A 20,133-nucleotide genomic window follows, 5' to 3' on the forward strand; every position below is an offset into this window, starting at 1 on the left:
GCTGATTCTGAGGCCAGAGTGCTATTTAGGACATCCGCCATTCTATGAGTCTGCTGAGTGTCTCACTTCCCATGTTGGATCACTCTCCCCTTTATTTATTCTATCGGTTGGTGTTAGCAGATACTAGACTTGTTTATGTGCTCCCTTTGACTCTTAGTCCTTTCATTATGATCAATTGTGAACTGAAATTGATCACTTGGAATAGTGAGATGGCATTGGCACATGCCACCTTGATGGGATTGAATTGGAATCCCCTGGTATGTTTCCAACTCTACCAATTGGGGCAAGTCAGCCTGAGCATGCCCCAAATTATACATCTCTTCCCTCTCTTATTCCCACTCTTATGTTTAACAGGGCCAGCTGATCCACTTCCAATCCAGCTCCCTGCTAATGGCCTGTGAAAAGCAACAGAAGATGGCCCAAGTGCTTGGGCCCCTGCTACCCACAAGGGAGACCTGGCTCCTGGCTGCAGCCTGGCTCAGTCCTGGCCACTGTGGACATCTGGGAGTGCACCAATGGTTGGAAGCTCCCCCCCTCTCTCTGTAGCTCTTTCAAATAAAAAAAAAAAAAAAAAAAAAGGCAAGCCATAAATTTATAATAGCCACACTTTCCCACTGACACCCTAAAAAACTCAATGAGTCAAAAAACAAAGTCATCATCTAATGAGTAACCCTACCTACAGACCACAGCAAAACAGGACCACAAAGAAAAGATTTTGAACTCTATATACCCAACACTAGCCAATACAATTCCACCTCCACGTTCAGCCTAGAGGTTAAGTTCACCATCCTTCTTATCATATGCAAAATGCCTCTTGGAGCCAGCGCTGTGGCACAGCAGGTTAAGGCTCTGACCTGAAGCGCTGGCATCTCATATGGGCGCTGGTTCAAGACCTGGCTGCTCCACTTCAAATCCAGCTCTCTGCTGTGGCCTGGGAAAGCAGTGGAAGATGGCCCAAGTCCTTGGGCCCCTGCACCCATGTCGCAGACCCAGAAGAAGCTCCTGGATCCTGGCTCTTGGCTTCGGATCGGGCAGCTCTGGCCATTGAGGCCAATTGGGGAGTGAACCATCAGATGGAAGACCTCTCTCTCTGCCTCTCCTCTCTCTGTGTAACTTTCAAACAAATAAATAAATCTTAAAAAAAAAAAAAAAAAAGAAATGTCTCTTAATCTGCTAGGATTGCTGTCATCAGGTTAAATGCAATGCTATAAGCAAAGGCTGACAAATATAAGCATTTTTTTGGTTGAATATATATATATATATATATATGCAACACAGATTTGGTTGGTGCTATTTCTTATTCCTGGAAGTGAATTAGAGAAATTGAGAGTTCACATCTTCCAATTTCAAGTCAGGAGGCTTTTAAGAGAACAAAAAATAGAATAACTCAGCAGTTACATTTCAATTTCAATTACAAATTAAAATTAGAATGTTTTATTGTCCATAGAGAAAAGCAGTAAGGCAGGAATTATTACTGGCTTATAAATAAAAATAAGCAACTATTTTTTTTTAATTTTTTGAAAGGCAGAGTGGACAGTGAGAGAGAGAGACAGAGAGAAAGGTCTTCCTTTGCCGTTGGTTCACCCTCCAATGACTGCCGCGGCCAGCGCGCTGCGGCCGGCACACCACGCTGATCCAATGGCAGGAGCCAGGTGCTTCTCCTGGTCTCCCATGCGGGTGCAGGGCCCAAGCACTTGGGCCATCCTCCACTGCACTCCCTGGCCACAGCAGAGAGCTGGCCTGGAAGAGGGGCAACCGGGACAGAATCCGGTGCCCCGACCGGGACTAGAACCCGGTGTGCCAGCACCACAAGGCGGAGGATTAGCCTAGTGAGCCGCAGCGCAGGCCCGCGACTATTTTTGAACAGTCTTCTTAGACTATTTACCAGGCACTTTAAAAACATTTTTCTGGGCAGGCGCCGTGGCTCAACAGGCTAATCCTCCGCCTAGCGGTGCCCGCACACCGGGTTCTAGTCCCAGTCGGGGCGCCAGATTCTGTCCCGGTTGCCCCTCTTCCAGGCCAGCTCTCTGCTATGGCCGGGGAGTGCAGTGGAGGATGGCCCAAGTGCTTGGGCCCTGCACCCCATGGGAGACCAGGAGAAGCACCTGGCTCCTGCCTTCAGATCAGCGCGGTGCGCCGGCCGCGGGTCCATTGGAGGGTGAACCAACGGCAAAAGGAAGACCTTCCTCTCTGTCTCTCTCTCTCACTGTCCACTCTGCCTGTCAAAAAACAAAACAAAACAAAACAAAACAAAAAAAACAACATTTTTCTGGGGCCAGCACTGTGACACAGCAGGTTAAGCTGCCACCTGCAACACCGGCATCCCATAAGAACACTGGTTCAAGTCCCAGCTGCTCCACTTCCCATCCAGCTCTCTGCTATAACGCATTTGAAAAGCTGTGAAAGACAGCCCAAGTATTTGGGCCCGTGACACCTACCTGAAAGACCCAGATGGAGTTTCAGGCTCCTGGCTTGTGGCACTCATTTGGGGATTTGGGGATTGAACCAGTGGATGGAAGGTATCTTTCTCTCTCTGTAACTACCTTTCAAGTAAATAAATCTTTAAAAAAAAAATTCTGTGTGTGTGTTCTATATAACATAAACCTGAAATAGGTACCATCCCTCAGGTTGAGGTAGGCTGTATCTTGCAATCAATATACTCATTTACCCTCTTACCCCCCACACACACACCCTAAATGTTGCAGTAAACGAATAGACCATCATATCATCAACGGAGTCAAGGAACAGTTAACATGGTACTATATTACCCCTATTTTTAGGTAAAGAAATTAAAGTTCAGGGCTGGGGTTGTGGTGCAGCAAATTAAACCCTGTCTGTATCGCTAGCATCTAATATGAGCACCGGTCAGGGACCCTGTTGCTCCACTTCTGATCCAGCTCCTTGCTAACGTGCCTGGGAAAGCAGCAGCAGATGGCCCGCGTGCTTGGGTCCCTGCTACCCATGTGGGAGAACCAGATGGAGTTCCAGGCTCCTAGCTTCAGCCTGGCCCAGTCCCAAATGTTGTAGCCATTTGGGGAGCAAACCAGTAAATGGAAGATATGTCTTTCTCTTTCTCTCTCTCTCCCTCTGCCCCGCCCCGCCCCATCTCCCCCTCTTTCTCTGTAACATGGCCTTACAAATAAGCAAATAAATCTTAAAAAAACATTTTTAAAAAGAAAGAAAAGAAATCGAGGCTCAGACAAGATAAAGAAGTTACCTAATGGCATACACTCAGTAAGGGGCTCTGTTGGGCCTTCAGATCATTATTCAACCACCTCTAACAGAAAAGGAAAAACCAGTTTACTATGACTGACTTGGACAAAACCACCTTCAAAAATGTTTACTAACCATCGAACTATTTTTTTTAGTAGATATTAAGCAAAGGAGTTAAATGAGACAGCTTAGAACTATCTTTGACTCACTTAAATGAAACTGAAAGTGCAGCTGTCTATTAAATAGGAAACTGACTGAGATATTACATGGAGAAGCACGATACGGACTTAAGGAGATGATGTGTTATTCTGTCCAAAGAAATGAAGACGTAGCACTGCTCAGGCTGCACTGGGAGACATAATTTTGGAAAACACTAGGGTAGCAAGAAATTGCCAAGTCTCATAATTAATCAGGGATCAATATGAAGAGATCTCATCACTGTGAATTACTGATTGATGAGTTTAAGTCTGAAAGATTTGGAGTAGGGAGAACTTATGAGCAGCAGTATAGCCTTTTTTAACTTTTTTTAAAATTTACTTATTTATTAGAAAGGCAGAGTTACAGAGGCAGAGGCAGAGGCAGAGAGAGAAGGCTTCTATCTGCTGGTTCACTCCCCAGATGGCCACAACAGTCAGAGCTAGGCCAATCTGAGCCCAGGAGCCAGGAGCTTCTTCCTGGTATCCCATGCAGGTGCAGAGCCATCTTGTACTCCTTTCCCAGGTCACAGCAGAGAGCTGGATCAGAAGTGGAGCAGCCAGGACTCAACCAGCGCCCATAGGGATGCCGGCACTGCAGGCAGTGGCTTTACCCGCTACGCCACAGCGCCAGCCCCAGCAGTATAGTTTTAGCACACATCTGTTCCAAGCTATCCAAACCAAAATATTACATTTTAGTCTTTGGAGTTCCAAACCAACAACCTAAACAGAGGAAACCTATAGATAAGAGGAAAAAACTTTCATCACTTCTAACATGAATGTACAACTCTAAAACAATCATTCCCCAAGGTTTTTTAAGCTAAGAATCTAGTTTCTTTATTTTTATTTAATGCTCACTTTTTATCTGAAAAGCAGGGAGGCAGAGGAACAAAGATCTTCCATCCAATGATTTACTCCTTGAATGTCCACAACAGCTAGGGTTGAGCCAGGCCAAAGCCAGGAGCCCAGAACTCAATCTGATTCTCCCACATGGGTGGCAGGGACCCAAGTAATCTTATCACCATCTGCCACCTCCCAGGGTCCACGTTAGCAGGAAGCGCGACTAGGGCCGGGCTGAAACCCAGGCACTCCAATAGGGATGCAGTTATTCCAAGCAGCAACCAAACTGCTGAGCCAAATGCCTATCCCGGAGATCCCGCTCCTAAGGAAAGAAAGCTCTGGCAGAAACTTGGCTAAAGCGCGCTACACAAGCTCCTCCCACAGCCCCCGCAGATGCCATTTTTCTCAACTGCTTTATCTGCAAATGAGCTCCTCCAGATGATCAGAAAGCTAAAGTCTTCCAGAGCGGGCAGGAGCCTTGCCACACCTGGGCACCAGTGCACCATCCTGCCTCCTGCCAGCAGGTTCTGCCAGGCTTGTGACAACAAGCCCAGAAGAAACAGCACGGGAAAGATGGGGAAATCACAGAAGGTTTGAAAGGGAAGATGACTCTTCCTAAGCAGCTCACGGCCTTGAACGTTATACTGCTACGGCCTACTAAGAAGGCTTTGCCAGCTCACTAGTCCATTCACCTGACTGCACATGCGTGCAACTTGGAAGATTTTGCAAGCCGGGTCGAACGGCCAGTTCTGAACACGTCCTGCTCACAGAATGATTTACAATCACCGCTCACCATACACACTCATTACTCAACATGCCACCAGGCCTAAGTGCACCACAAGCACTCTGTCAGCAAATATTTATCAAAGTAAATAAAAAGAAAACGAGGCAACCCCGGCTGTGCTCTACAATGACACTCTTACATCCAACTACCAACTTTCCTTCTCCACTTGGATGCATCTCAAGACGTAGCACATAATTCAAATGAGACAAAACATAATTCTCCTTCATCTATCTGCCCCACCCGCACCCCAGACAGTCCCTGTCTCGGACAGGGCCCCACCTACATAAAGCGAGTCCTGTTTCCACCACCTAGTCTCCCTTCATATCCACTCCGTGGCACCCTGGTCCACTCCAACCCCCGACTCTATCCGTTTCTCTCGAGCTTCACAGTGACCTCGGCCCACCAACCCTCTTGTCTCCTAACTTGCATTTCTCACTGATCCCATTACCTAGTCCTTCCCTAGACAGCAGGTCCACCCCACAAACTAATCACGGCAATCTATCAGTCCTTGGTTTGAAAGGCTACAAAAGTGTCACAGTGCTGTCAAAGTTCAAACTTCTTTTTTTAAATAGTTTTTTTTTTTTTTTTTAATTTGACAGGTAGAGTTATAGACAGTGAGAGAGAGAGACAGAGAGAAAGGTCTTCCTTCCATTGGTTCACTCCCCAAATGGCCACCATGGCCGGCACTGCGCCAATCTAAAGCCAGGAGCCAGGTGCTTCTTCCTGGTCTCCCACGCGGATGCAGGGGCCCAAGCACTTGGGCCAACCTCCACCGCTCTCCCGGGCCACAGCAGAGAGCTGGACTGGAAGAGGAGCAACTGGAACTAGAACCCGGCGCCCATATGGGATGCCAGCGCCGCAGGCAGAGGATTAACCAAGTGAGCCACGGCGCCGGCCCCCAAAGTTCAAACTTCTTAACATGACCTCCAAGTCCTCTCTATTCTAGCCCCAATCTCCGTTCCTATCATCTTTGCTTTACTACACTCACCCCCACTCCTCACCTACCAATCCTCACCCGTACAGCTTTCCACTCTACTTTCTGTTCCTAGTCCCGCCTCAAAGCCCTTCCCTTACCATTCCTTCTTTCTGGAAGGCCAGCTGTCTCTAGTCAGACCCAAGGACATTCTTCACACATCTTCTGAGGCTTTCTGGAAGACCCTATCAACTATTACACTCTGCCATCACTCTCCATTACATGGCTCTTCCTCTATTTTCTGGGATGGAAAACCAGGAACCTTCTATGTCTTGTTTGTTATTGTATCCCAGTGCCCAGCACATAGAAAGTGCCAAATTATTTCCATGAATACAACCAATACGCACTGCTATGTGCTAGGGACTATCTAGGCAACGAACAGACAAGACAAAGACCTGGCTCTCACAGGACGTTCTCTGAAGGGAAGAAGGCTAACACTAAGGGATGATAAACAGCAAGAAAAATGAGGAGAAGCAAGATGGAGTGACGGAAGAATACTATTTGATGTAGAAAAGTACAGAGGGCCTTGCTAGTAGGACAGCATTTGGACAGCGACCTGAGGACCATAAGGAGGCTCACCACAGAGCCATGGGCACCTTCCTCGGGCTGCGAAGTGTGAAGCCCTGAGCAGGGGTTCCATCGTAGAGACTAATGAATACGGTGGAGAGCCTAGGAAGTAAGATCCGAGTGGTCTGGGGCTGGGGAGGCCTTGAGGAACACTCTAGGAACTTGTACTCGTGCAGTTGAGAAGACACAGGTGGGTCATGGGAGGAGCACTCACAGGACCCGATTTATGTTTTGAAAAGATCACTCCAGGTGTCCAGTAGAAAAGACTGAGACGGGACAAGGTTGGAATGACTGCAGCGAGCAAAGGCAAACGACGAGGAACCGTATCCTGCATACGGGTTTAAGGCAGCGTCGACAAGATTTGCTGAAAGACTGGGGCTACGAGAGAAAACATCCTCCAGGATGACCCCACAGCTACAAGCTTGAACCCTGTAGTAACGGAGCTGCTATTTGCTACTAAAGCAACGGAGGAAAGGGCACATTAAGTCTGAGAGAGACGCCCGGAGGTCATCCAAATGGTCATTTCACGCAGTCTGTTGGGTGTGCCAAACTGGAAATCAAGAGACCAACCTGGGCTGAAGATAGTTACACTGTATTTCAATGTATCAGCCTTCCGGTTATACAAAGTACTTAAAGGTGAAGCTGCGTGAGGAAGAGGTTCTATAAGTGATCCCCGGGGCACATCCCAACACTCCAAAGTCAAAAAAGGATGAAAACCAGCAAAGGTGACCAAAAATAATAATAATAATACCCACAAGGAAAGGGAAGACAAGGCCAAGTAATGTGTTGAAATTGTCAGCTCATGGAGTCTCATTCCACGGATTACAAATTTAAAATCACAAAACCTACTGAACAAAAATAACCTCCAAGAAACGAACATTCTCTGGGCCCGAACATTATCCTGGGCTGTTTCCTCCGTGTCAAAGAAAATAACAAGGCCTCCACTTCTGGAGCAATCTACTCCTTACTCATTCCTTCATATGCTCAATCAAGTATTACATGCCAGACACCAGGTCATGGCCTGGGGAGGGAACGCAGGAAAATAAACTCATTCTTTGAATATCTGCCTTTAAATCACTCCTGTTAAGGGGGGAAAAAAACTTTACACCCTCTATTAACATGAAAGCAACTCAGGCAGAAGTTGGTCAGGTTGACACCCCCACGCCACCCACGTGGGCGGCAGAGGAAGGTCAGAGGGCACTGCTCCTGCTGGACCCAGGCAGCTCAACAGTGGCGTCGAAAACACTAACGACTGACTTACCTTCTCACTGCCTCCATCACCGAATGCGGGGGCCGGGAAGCACAATCGTACTCTAAGAGTGAGGTCAGCCCTTCTCCCAAGACCAAACCCATGTCTCCAGGTACCCCCAGGCCCTCGCTCCAGACCTCCACAGGACCCCGCCCTAAACCGCTGGAGACGGACGCACTACAAATCCCAGCAGGCACCGCGCGCCCACCACAGGGCGGCCCCCGCCGCCCCGCCGCGGGGCCGTCTGGGGCCTGTAGTCTCCACACCCCCGTCGCCGGCCAGTACCTGGAAGCGATAGAGGAAGGCTTCGGGCCAGAGGAAGAAGTAGGCCGGGCTGATGAGGCCGAGTTTGCCGACCAAGGGCACCGCGACGGTGGCGGCGAACCAGTAGCGCGTGATGGCCGGGATGCTCCTGAACCAGTCCCCGATGTCCGACATCTTCGCCTCTCAGGTGGCCGGCGTGCGCACGGCCGGCCGCCTCACCCCCTGTGCCGGCCCCCTCACGACGCGGCCGGCTCCGCGAGTGGAAGGTGTGTAGGCGGAAGCCGCCGAAGCCGCGGTGCAGAAGGCGGAGACCGGCGGACGTGGCGCCACCGAATTCGGACGAGCGAGGCAGCGTTCCGGGGCAAAACTTCCCCTTCCGGCGGCGGTGGACGATGAGACCAGAAGTCCCGCCTCTTAAAGGGCGAGCGCCGATTTTTTTTTTCCAACAGCGAGGCCGTGGCTCGGGCTCCTGGGGCGGGGCCAGAAGGGGCGTGGCCGGGGCGGGTGGAGACACGACTGGTGGGAAACAGTGGTTGCCAGGAGCAACGGCAAATGCGCCAGCCAATGGCGAGGCCGAATTCCCTCCGCCGGGTTCTCGCCGGAGTTGTAATCCGGGTGCGCCCACCTGGAGGGTAAGTGGGGAGTTCGTTTATCTGTTCACTCGTTCCCCAGGTGTTTGTCAGGCGACGCTTCGTGGTTTTCTCATCTGGAATTTACGTCCTCAAGACGATGGACAGATAATAATTGATGGGCTACGACAATTTCAGAGACTGATAAGGAAAATAAAACGGGATGGTGGGGCAGAGCGACGGGATAGGAGAGGGGTGGGAGGAGAGATGGCTGCTTTAAGCTGAGGGTGGCCTGGGAGAGCTGCTTGGAGGAGGAAGCGTCTGGGCTGAGCCAGCCAGGCAAAGATGTGGGAGCAGAAAACAGTGTTGGAGGAACTGCGAGCAAAATAATCTGGACTACGAGTTCGGTTCGTCATGCTGGATGTAGATTCCGGGCAGACGCAAGTCGCTTTAAGATTCTTTTCGGTAGCACGCTTCTGTTGTTTTCACATTTAGGGCCTTCTGTGTTCAACAAAGACTTAGTCAAAGCTACACTCCGGGTCGTGATTGGATTATGGAAGGGGAGAGTTTGGAGTAAAAATTAACTGAAGCAGTGCTTCTGATAGGCTCAGAGCAAAACTGAGCAGTGTGAACAGGAGGCCTGGGATTGAGCTGAGAAGCAAACTCAAAGTCTTTTCCTTGGAAACCTCAGAGTTAAGATCGATGTGAAATGCTGGTTCTGAAAATTGATTATCTAAGCTTCATGCGTGGATTGAAAATCCTGCGTCTACACCGCCTGCATGGTTTAGACCCTCCAAGCAAGAATGGGATGTTCCACTGACACTGACAATCTCAAATAGCAGAGTTTCCAACGTTCTATTATTTTAGAAAACATTTGTCAGCACCATGTCCTTGGTCTCAACGAACAGTAGTGGTCTTTACCAGATAAAAAGGCACTATCTACAACTGATTGACCATGCAACATGTATCAGGCATAGCAAATATATGAGGAAACTGCTGGCTGGTACACAGCAGGTGGGAATATAAATTGGTACAATCTTACAAGATAATTTGATACAAAGTAAAAGCTAGTGTGTATATAACAGATGCTACTTGGAGATGGCCCCTCAGCTTCCTTCTCTACCCCGCCCTCATTTTTTGAACCCACTACCCATTATACTGAAGAGACACTTGGAGAAAATGGGGGTTATCTAGCTGAGACTGAGGACTAAGGAAGGTTTCTCCGGTGAATTCATTGAGTGCATGTGCACACACACAAAAAGACAAAAACAGTATTCGCTCAATGTATAGCAGTATTGTGCTCTCGACAGGGAGTGTTCAGGAATTCAACCTCAGACTTTAGAAATTAACAAAAGTTAAATAATGGCAATAGCACTTATTAGCAATACCACTGGAAAACTTACGTAACCATTCTGCCGTTCAGTTCCTGTAGCTATAAAATGGGGCAAAAGAAGGGAATAATGGCATTGAACTCACAGGACTGTGGTGAGGGTTGAAATGAGAGAAATTGATTCCAGCACTTGAAGTGGTATCAATGTTATCGCCATTCTCTTTTTCACTTTGTTGTCTTTTTGAGATGTTTGCTAGTGAAAGTGTTGTCATTTTGTAAGTTTTGAAAGGTTGATTAGTAAGAGTACCTGTCTGTCTGCAGATTGTCCTACCCTGAGGATGGAGCAGTTGTTTACAAATGATAGTGGGGATAAGGATTACCAATGAGTTCTTTCCGATCCCTCAGAGATGTCAAATTTCATAAGTCTGCGGTGGGCCTAAAACTCTGCAGTTTTCCAAAGCCCGTTCCTCCATTCTCTCAGTGCTTCTGACGCAGGGGATACACAGATGGTACTTAGAAAGCCTTCAGATCAGATGAGCATTCAGGGTTCTTGTTTCTCTGTAAAATCACTCCATCCATGTTGTAATAAACCACTCAAGACGTAAAACACAAAGGTGGTTTATTCCTAGCCATCTTCAATAGAGGACATCCCCAGTCTGCCCAGATGGCTTGCTGTAGAGTTTAATCACTTCACTTGTAAAGAAGTCCCTGTGTTTGCATCATCAAAATAAGCCATCATTAAAAAATAAAAACACAGCAGGTAAATGATCCCAGGCTGGATTCTAGAAACAAAATGTGGCGATGTGGAGCAAAGGGACACTCTCATGAGTTATTGATGAGACTACCCTGGCACAGCGTCTGCATACCGCAAGCAAGTTGGTGATGCTTAAGTGCACATCTAGGACGTTCAGCTTGAGATAGGATCCAACATCTTTTAAATGTGCAAGGACAGTTATTGCTGCATTTTTTTTTTTTTTGAGAGAGAGATCAGAAACAGCTGAATATCTGCTGATAAGAAATTAACTAGGGGCCGACGCTGTGGCACAGTGGGTTAACGCCCTGGCCTGAAGCGCCCACATCCCGTATGGGCGCCAGTTCTAGTCCCGGCTGCTCTTCTTCCGATCCAGCTCTCTGCTGTGGCCTGGGATAGCAGAAGATGGCCCAAGTCCTTGGGCCCCTGCACCCATGTGGGAGACCTGGAAGAAGCTCCTGGCTCCTGGCTTTGGATCGGCGCAGTTCCAGCCATTGCAGCCATTTGGGGAGTGAACCAGCAGATGGAAGACCTCTCTCTTTGTCTCTACCCTCTCTGTAACTCTGTCTTTCAAATAAATAAAATCAATCTTTTAAAAAAAAGAAATTAACTATGGCTCATCTGCATAATCCAATACTATGCAACATTTCTTAGGGAAAGATAAGCCCAAAGTGGGATGATCTGTAAGACATAGTATTAAGGATAAAAGAGTGACATGCATAGTATGCCACTGTATTGTACAAAAAGCACACAGAAATATAGGTACAGTATTTTCTTGAGACATTGGTTACCTTTGGGAAGAAGAACTAAGGCTGGGATAGGGTTGGGAAGATGTCTCAGCACCTATCCTTTTGTACCTTTTAAATGTCCTATGTACAAGTATGTGTACTATGTATTTAATAAGTTAGTTTTTTTATTTTTAAAAAGATTTATTTATTTGAAAGGCAGAGTTACAGAGAGGCAGAGGCAGAAACAGAGAGGTCTTTCATCCACTGGTTCACTCCCCAAATGGCTGCAGCAGCTGGAGCTGGGCCAATCAGAAGCCAGGAGCCAGGGGCTTCTGGGTCTCCCACATGGGTGCAGGGGCCCAAGCACTTGGGCCATCTTCTACTGCTATCCCAGGCCATGGCAAAGAGCTGAATCGGAAGTGGAGCAGCCAGGACTCGAACTGGCACCCATATGGGATGACAGTACTGCAAGTGGCAGCTTTACCTGCTACACCACAGAGCCAGCCCTAGAAATTAGTTTTTAAAACATAAGGTTTGGCCGGTGCCGCGGCTCACTAGGCTAATCCTCCACCTTGCGGCGCGGGCACACCAGGTTCTAGTCCCGGTCAGGGCACCGGATTCTGTCCCGGTTGCCCCTCTTCCAGGCCAGCTCTCTGCTGTGGCCCGGGAAGGCAGTGGAGGATGGCCCAAGTGCTTGGGCCCTGTACCCCACGGGAGACCAGGAGAAGCACCTGGCTCCTGCCATCGGATCAGCGCAGTGCGCCTGCCGCAGCGCGCTGGCCACAGCGGCCATTGGAGGGTGAACCAATGGCAAAGGAATACCTTTCTCTCTCTCTCTCTCTCTCTCTCTCACTGTCCACTCTGCCTGTCAAAAAATTTAAAAAAATAAATAAAACATAAGGTTTGTTCAGAAAGGAACAGGTTTATCAGAAATCAGATGAAGAAGTGAAAAAAATGGTTTTGAATATCTTTCTCGTTGTAAAACAGAACTTAGGAAAAATTACTGGAGGGAGACCAACTGTCAAGTCAGCATCACCTAGCGCGGCAGCGTGGTGCTGTGAAGCTGAGTGATGCTGTCCCAGAGGGCTGATGACCCAAATATGCTGTCCCAGCAGTCACAGAGGAATGCCACCCTGTGAGAGACCTGTCGCCTTCTTCAAGAAGTTCAAACCACATTGTAGATATGTAATTAATCCTTATGTTAATTAGAAGGCATGCTTATTAGTCCCACCTTACAAATAAAGATGCTATGGTGAGAATAATAACTTACCCTGTCATGCCTGGCAAAACCAGTCCTGTGTTTTTAGCCATGAGTCTGAGAAATTTTTCAAATTTTGACACACTGTGCTAGGAGACACAAGAGTTACTAAACAGCACACAAAGCATTTTTCATCTGTTACTGTGATACCTGGTGTGTGTGTGTGTGTGTGCATGTGCGTGTGTCTACACACCAAATAAAGTCAGCCTTCTACACCCTGTACAGGTATCTTCCTGGCTTCCTTCCTGTCCTGGCTGTCCTTTGCCGAGTGTGTCACCTGAGTTAGTCACTCACCTCTTTACTGACTCACCCAAAGTCACCTACTTTATGGTTGGTTGGTTGTTTTAATTGAGAGCCTGTTGTTTATCATGCCCTATGTTTGTACCTCACATGTATCGTCTCACCTCACCCTCATACTCATCCCCAAAGGCAAACTGAAACACAGGTTAACTAACTTAGCCAGTGTCACATAACTGGAAAGTTATGATCCAAATTCAGCTCCGCCTGACTCCGTCACTCATCTCTAACCACTCTACCTCCATGATAAATGTGAAAGTTCTTTATAAAATGAAGTAACACCTTGACACTAGGGACTCCATTTTGGAGAACCTGAGACTCCATTCTGGGAAGGTGCCCACCCACACACCGTGAGACTCTGGTCTGAAACTGTGACCTAAAACAGTTGAACAATAGCAGTCCACTACATCACACTTGGCAGAGCATAGAAACCCCCTAGCATGATCGCTCAAGCTTGGAAGTGGATAGGCTGCACCTGGGTTAATGATAATTTTATTTGTCTATGTCCTACATATGATTAAAACCAATACCTGGATTAATGTCAAGATTATAATTAAAATTGTTAAGATTGTGACTGTATTGTCAAGATTATAATTGATACTAGTTTCACATAGGTTTTAGGTCAGCTTAACCCCAGTAACAATGTATTCCTCCTGATCCTAGCAACCATGTATTCCCCTCCTGATTGTGTGGTTTTTGCCTTTATAAACACTGTTGCTTTGGGCTTCAGGGTCGAGAGTTCTTTAGAGCATGAGCCCACTCTCCACCACAGGCAATAAAGGACCATCAGATTTTATGAATGTGTGGTGCTCCTTTGTTTACACTCGCTCAGGCACAACAAAAACCTGCAAAGTATCTCTCAGGTTCTAGTTCCATTCTACTAACCCGCCACACAAGAGGCTAGTGCACGGGACACAAGAAATGTTAAATAAATAGGCTGGCTAGTCCAAAAGCATTTATGTAGGACATTTCTGGAAGAAAATAATCCCTTTCATATCCAACTTCTCTTAACTAACAATCCTGCAAGTCATAATAACCTGAACAACAAATCTAAGCAATAATTATTGATATTCATCAACTCAGTTTATATTTGTAATCAAAAATCATTCAAGATATGCCAAAAGAGGACCAGTAAGTATCTGAAATGTGTTCCTTCTGAATCAAAGGAAAATTGTTCAAGCCAGTGTTATGATGTAAGTGGTATTTAAATGCAGGAATCTTATTAGCTGATCTTGGACCCAAATTGTCATCCTTGGTGTAGACCTTCATAGAATTAAGACACAGGCAAACTCTCCAAAAAGACTAAAGTTGGTGTCACATCTGAAGAAAAAAATGTTAACCAGGGCCCTGAGTCATTGCAAAAACATAAAGCCTGTCTCCATCGTGACCAGGAAACAGCTGTTAACCAAAATGTAAATTGGGCTGAGCATGTGGTTAAAAACATTAGGGGTGGGTAGTTTCCTCAGATGGAACCAAGTAATGAGAATTTAGGGGAGGGAGAGTGCTTATTGAAAAGAGGAGACAAGTATGAAAAGTTTACCATCTTCTAGTGTTTTTCCATACACATTAATATCAGGTCTTTCATTTAACATTTTTAAGATATATTTATTTATTTGAAATGCAGAGTTACAGAGAGAGAGAAGAGAGACAGCAAGAGAGAGATCTCCCATCTGCTGGTTCATTCCCCAAATGGCCATATAAGCCAGGGATGGACCTGGCCAAAGTCAGGAGCCAGGAGCTTCATCTGGGTTTCCCATGTGGGTAGCAGGGCCCAAGGACTTAGGCCATCTTCTGCTGCTTTCCCAGGCACATTAGCAGGGAGCTAAATTGGAAGGGGAGCAGCCAGGACTCGAACCGGCACCCACACGGGATGCTGGCACTGCAGGTGGTGGCTTAACATGCTGTACCACAGCACCAGCCCCTAACTACATAAAAAAAAAAAAAAGCTTTCTCTATTTCTGTGAAACCTTTATCATTTTAATTACTGATACTCTACCAGTAATGTGGCATAAAGTTTGTGAGCTTTTTTATTAATATTCATTTGAAAAGTAGAGTGAAAGAGACAGAGAGGGGCCTGGCTGCTCCACTTCCAATCCAGCTCTCTGCTATGGCCTGGGAAAGCAGTGGAAGATGTCCCAAGTCCTTGGGCCCCTGCACCCATGTGGGAGATCTGGAAGAAGTTCCTGGCTCCTGGCTTCAGATCAGCAGAGCTTCGGCAGTTGCAACTAATTGGGGAGTGAACCAGCGAATGGAAGATCTCTTTCTCTCCCTGCCTCTCTTTCTCTTTCTTTTTAACTCTAATTTTCAAATAAATAAATAAACCTTTAAAAAGAGAGAGAGAGAGAGAGTGAAAGGTCACTTTTTTTTTTTTTTTTTTTTTTGGACAGGCAGAGTGGACAGTGAGAGAGACAGAGAGAAAGGTCTTCCTTTGCCGTTGGTTCACTCTCCAATGGCCGCCATGGCCAGCGTGCTGCGGCCAGCGCACCGCGCTGATCCGAAGCCAGGAGCCAGGTGCTTCTCCTGGTCTCCCGTGGGGTGCAGGGCCCAAGCACTTGGGCCATCCTCTACTGCACTCCCGGGCCACAGCAGAGAGCTGGCCTGGAAGAGGGGTAACGGACAGAATCCGGTGCCCCGACCGGGACTAGAACCCGGTGTGCCGGCGCCGCAAGGTGGAGGATTAGCCTATTGAGCCACGGCGCCGGCCATGAAAGGTTCACTCGCTAAATGCCTGCAGTTTGAAGCCAGGAACCAGAAAATACATCTGGGTCTCAGGGACCCAAATACATCATCATCCGCTGCCTCCCAGGGTTTACCTTAGCAGGAAACTGGATCTGAAGCAGAAGTGGGACTCAGTCCCAGACACTGTGATATGGGGTGGGGGCATCCCAAGTGGCAGCTTAACCTGCTAAGTGGCTGCCCCCATCCTCCTATTTCTGATATTTGCTTTTCAGAGCTATATATAGCTTTACAATGACCATCTTTATACATATTTGGCTTGGTATACTAATAACTTATTTCACCTAACAAGTAACATTTGTTGAGTTTTAACAGTTGATTGGCTCCATTCAACATGGGGACAGACCATATTTAAACCATAACAGCCTCACCAGCCTCAGGAGATCCTTAAGTGAAGACCTCAAGGCAGCAAAGAGCAGGTAGGTGATGTCTTCAGGAGGAGCCAGTGCAGGTAGTGGGAACAGCAAGACCCTGGGGTGCAGTGTGCCTGGCACAGAGGCCATAAACACAAAGAACAGTGTGGCTGAGTGGAGGTAATGCAGTGAGGAGGGGTCATCTGGAATGGACCTCATAGGATAAAGAGATGAGCTTGCATCTCTCTGTTTCTACCCCTTAGCCTTCTGATAATTCTGTTGAATTCATTTCCAGGAGTGGAATTTTAAAGCAATAAAGCTGCAAACAACTGAATGACTGTTACTCTGAGGTGGTACAATTGTGAATCTGATCAAATTCAGGCTACAAGCCCCCTCATGTTCATGGATCTTTCCCAGGCACTGAGCAAAATGTTGCATTCACAATTTTATATTCTTTTTTTCTCTTTTTAAATGTTTATTTTATTTATTTTCATCTACCTGAAAGAAAAACAGAGACAGAGGCAGAGAGAGAGAGAGAGAGAGAGAGAGAGAGACAGAGAAAGCCCATTCACTGGTTCACTCCCCAAATGCCTACAACAACTAGGGCTGAGCCTGGCTGAAGTCTAGAAACTTGGAGCTCTATCTGGGTGTCCCACGTGGGTGGCAGCAGCTCAGGCACGTGAGCCATCATCCACTGCCTCCCAGGACTCATTAGCAGGAAGCTGGCTGGGAAGCAGAGAAACCAAGGCTCAAACCAGGCACCCCAAGCAGTGACTAACCCTCAGGCACCACAACACCTAACTTGAGTATTCTTTTCCTTAAATAGGGCACTCTTGATTTTTATAAACTTCAGACCCAATAAAAGTTGTATATGGGCTGGGCACTTGGCCTAGTGGTAAGCTGCTCACTGGGACACTTGCATCCCCTATCAGAGTGCCTGGATTCAATACCCACCTCTGACTTCTGATTCCAGTTCCCCACTAAAGCAGACCCTGGGAGACAGAAGATTATGGCTCAAGCAGTTGTGTCCCTGCCAGCTATGTCATAGAGCTGGATTGTGTTCCCTGGCTCAGCCATCCTGGGCATTTGAGGAGTGAACCAACAGATGGAGGAGTTCTTTGTCTCTCTCTCAAATAAATAAAATGAAAAACTTATATCTGTCCACTTGCTTCCTTCTGCCATCTCGCCTTTTACTTTAGAAAGCTCCTCAGACCCCAGATTCATATCCCCTTGAGCTCTTAAATTTGGCCAAAACCCAGTCATTAGCATTTGTTAGCAATTGGGAAGTTTGGGGAGATTCACAAGACTCTTGCTTAGGGCCCTTAGCTCACAGGTGAGGGTGCTAGACCCCAGCCAAGGGCAAAGTAATCCACATAGAGTGGAAGAGGACCAGGTGCCCCCGCCTTTTCAGCCAAGCACCCAGTCAAGTTTCTGTGTCCCTCAAGGGACCACTGCTGGCACTGGGCCCAGCCACAACCCATAGGACCAGCTTTCTCACCATCCACTGGCAAATCATGAACTGGTTTAGGAAACCAGCAAAGCAACTCTGTGGCTGTGTTCAGAATTCCCCAAAAGAAAACCCAAAATAGACTTTCTTTCATGGGTGTTTTGAGCTTTAGCATTGTTTCTGATTTTTAATTACAAACAGGTGTAGGCACCTTCATCTTTTTGGATATAAAGTCTGCCTCTTAAGGTCTCAATCCAGCCCTGCCTGCCCTTCCTCCTACTCAAGTCAAAGCTCTCCTCTCCCTTTCCCCGTTTTTCCTCTCTGAAAGAAAAAAAAAAAAAAAACTTTTAGATTCCTGGAGGAATAGCATCCCAGCATCCTCTGGCTAGAGCCTTGCAACGTTACTGAGTTTTATTACATAGACTCCAACAAGTATTGATTGCTTCCACCAGAAACAGGAAGAGGGGCTCAGACTGTGACCTCTAGGAGTGAGCTCCACAGAACAGACTTCAGATTCCCGATGCCTGAAACTGGTACATCGTAGGTGCCTGATAAATACTTGCTAACTGGATGAATTAATATTTATCCTAGCACCTTACCCTCCCCCACAGGGGAATACTGGGTTTTATGATTTGTCCTTCAACACTATATACATTTCACGAGTAGATCCTGGCCTCTCCACCTTCAAAATACAGCCCAGTGCAACCACCACACATGTCCATGAGGCTGCCTCATGGCCCAGCCTGGACTCTGCAGTAGATGCCCAGTTGGTCTCCCTGCCTCCACTGTGCCCCTCAATACTCTGTTATACCAGAACCTAAGTCAGAGTGTGCCATTCCCTTGTTCATGAATTCTAGTCTGAGTACAATGGAAAATGCCATGGAAAGTCCTTAGCATGACCTCCAGGACTCTGTATGATGTGAGCTGTTGCTACGCGTGTGGCTCATCCCTCCCACTTTCCCTGTGGCTCTACTCCAGCCCGAATACTATCTCTGCCTAGGACAGCCAAGGTGATGCACAGGATTGCTGCGTGTTTAGCCTGAAGCTTGGCTCCCCAGAGGAGCCCTGCTCAACCCTGGCTGACCAAACGCCCTTTTTTTTTAAGACAAATATTTGCTGCCCCAAAATAAAAACCATAGACTATAGATTACAAATGCAAGAAAATACATGAGATGTCTTCATTGTCATGTAAGAGAGGAATAAAAGGAAATTAGTTTATACCATATGTATTTTAATATGTGAATGCTCAGACACAACTACATTAACAGATATAATGACACTGCTACTTGCAGTTATAAATAAAATCATGAGGAATTAAGAGCTACAAATGCAGACAGACACCTGTTTCATGGCTCAAATACCACCAGCCACAGAGCCTGCTGTTGGTTACGTGATTATCCAAAATGATATACAGCTCGTGGAAAAGTTATAATGGAGGGCATCAAAATTCAAATGTAATAAAGTAAAAGACAGATTTAAGTAAAATATGTTTGCATGGCCACCAAATCGTAGAGTTAAAAGGTAAATGACAAAGTAGGAGAAAATATTTTATTTTTTTTCTTTTTTTTTTTTTTTTTGACAGGCAGAGTGGACAGTGAGAGAGAGAGACAGAGAGAAAGGTCTTCCTTTTTGCCGTTGGTTCCCCCTCCAATGGCTGCCGCGGCCAGCACGCTGCAGCCTGAGCATCGCGCTGATCGGATGGCAGGAGCCAGGAGCCAGGTGCTTTTCCTGGTCTCCCATGGGGTGCAGGGGAAAATATTTTCAAGATATATCACAGATATGTCCATATTATATAAAGAAATATCCACAGTACACAAATATCCATATTATATAAAGAACTTGTAAAAAATGAAGGAGAAAGACCAAAAGCCAAATAGAGAAATAGACAAAATCCATAAATCCACAAAAAGATTAAATTATTGTAAAGCATATTAAAAGATATTTTTCTTAAAATAAGAAAAACACAAATTAAAATCACATTTAGATACTTTCAGCATCTAATTCATAAAAAAGTACAATAGGGAATTTTTTTAAACTTTTATTTAATGAATATAAATTTCCAAAGTACAGCTTATGGATTACAATGGCTTGCCCCCCATAATGTCCCTCTCACCCGCAACCCTCCCCTTTCCCACTCCCTCTCCCCTTCCATTCACATCAAGATTCATTTTCGTTTCTCTTTATATACAGAAGATCAGTTTAGCATACATTAAGTAAAGATTTCAACAGTTTGCTCCCACACAGAAACATAAAGTGAAAAATACTGTTTGAGTACAATAGGGAATTTTTAACAATAGAAACTATGTATATTTACATTTTAGCCCAATAATGTCAATTTGAGGAATTTATCCTGAAGATAAACCTGTAACAGTATAAAATATTGTACAAAAAAATCAGAAACAAGATGATTTCATGTTGCATTATTTGAAATTGCATCATATTGGAAAAGACCTAAGTGTTCCTACAAAGGAGATTGGTTATGTAAACTACAGTGCATTTACACATTGGAATGATATGCAGCTGCAAACGAAAGATAAGGAAACTGTTATACATATGGAGTAGTTTCCAGGAAACCTGGCA

General features: G+C 46.3%; 1 protein-coding gene and 1 long non-coding RNA gene across 4 annotated transcripts in view; one reads left to right on the forward strand and one right to left on the reverse strand.

Annotated features, from left to right (window-relative positions):
* The window catches only part of DERL1 (derlin 1), a 36,331-nt gene extending 27,897 nt beyond the window's left edge, over positions 1-8,434 (reverse strand). For all 3 annotated transcript variants that reach the window (XR_007918719.3, XR_016235925.1, XM_002710757.6), the window contains exon 1: positions 8,106-8,434. Coding sequence is in view for 1 of the 3 variants with exons in the window: in XM_002710757.6 (XP_002710803.1) it covers positions 8,106-8,258 (153 nt within the window). In the remaining 2 variants the exon portion in view is untranslated. The remainder of the gene's footprint in view (positions 1-8,105) is intronic.
* A 147-nt stretch (positions 8,435-8,581) lies between these two features.
* On the forward strand, positions 8,582-12,745 carry LOC127490616 (uncharacterized). Its single transcript, XR_011389316.2, has 2 exons — positions 8,582-8,716; positions 12,450-12,745. It is a non-coding gene; the product is annotated as an uncharacterized LOC127490616 (long non-coding RNA).
* The last annotated feature ends 7,388 nt before the right edge of the window (positions 12,746-20,133 follow it).

The sequence above is a fragment of the Oryctolagus cuniculus genome, chromosome 6, assembly GCF_051225735.1.
Source record: "Oryctolagus cuniculus isolate XC-2025 breed Fujian yellow rabbit chromosome 6, ASM5122573v1, whole genome shotgun sequence".
Taxonomy (NCBI): domain Eukaryota; kingdom Metazoa; phylum Chordata; class Mammalia; order Lagomorpha; family Leporidae; genus Oryctolagus; species Oryctolagus cuniculus.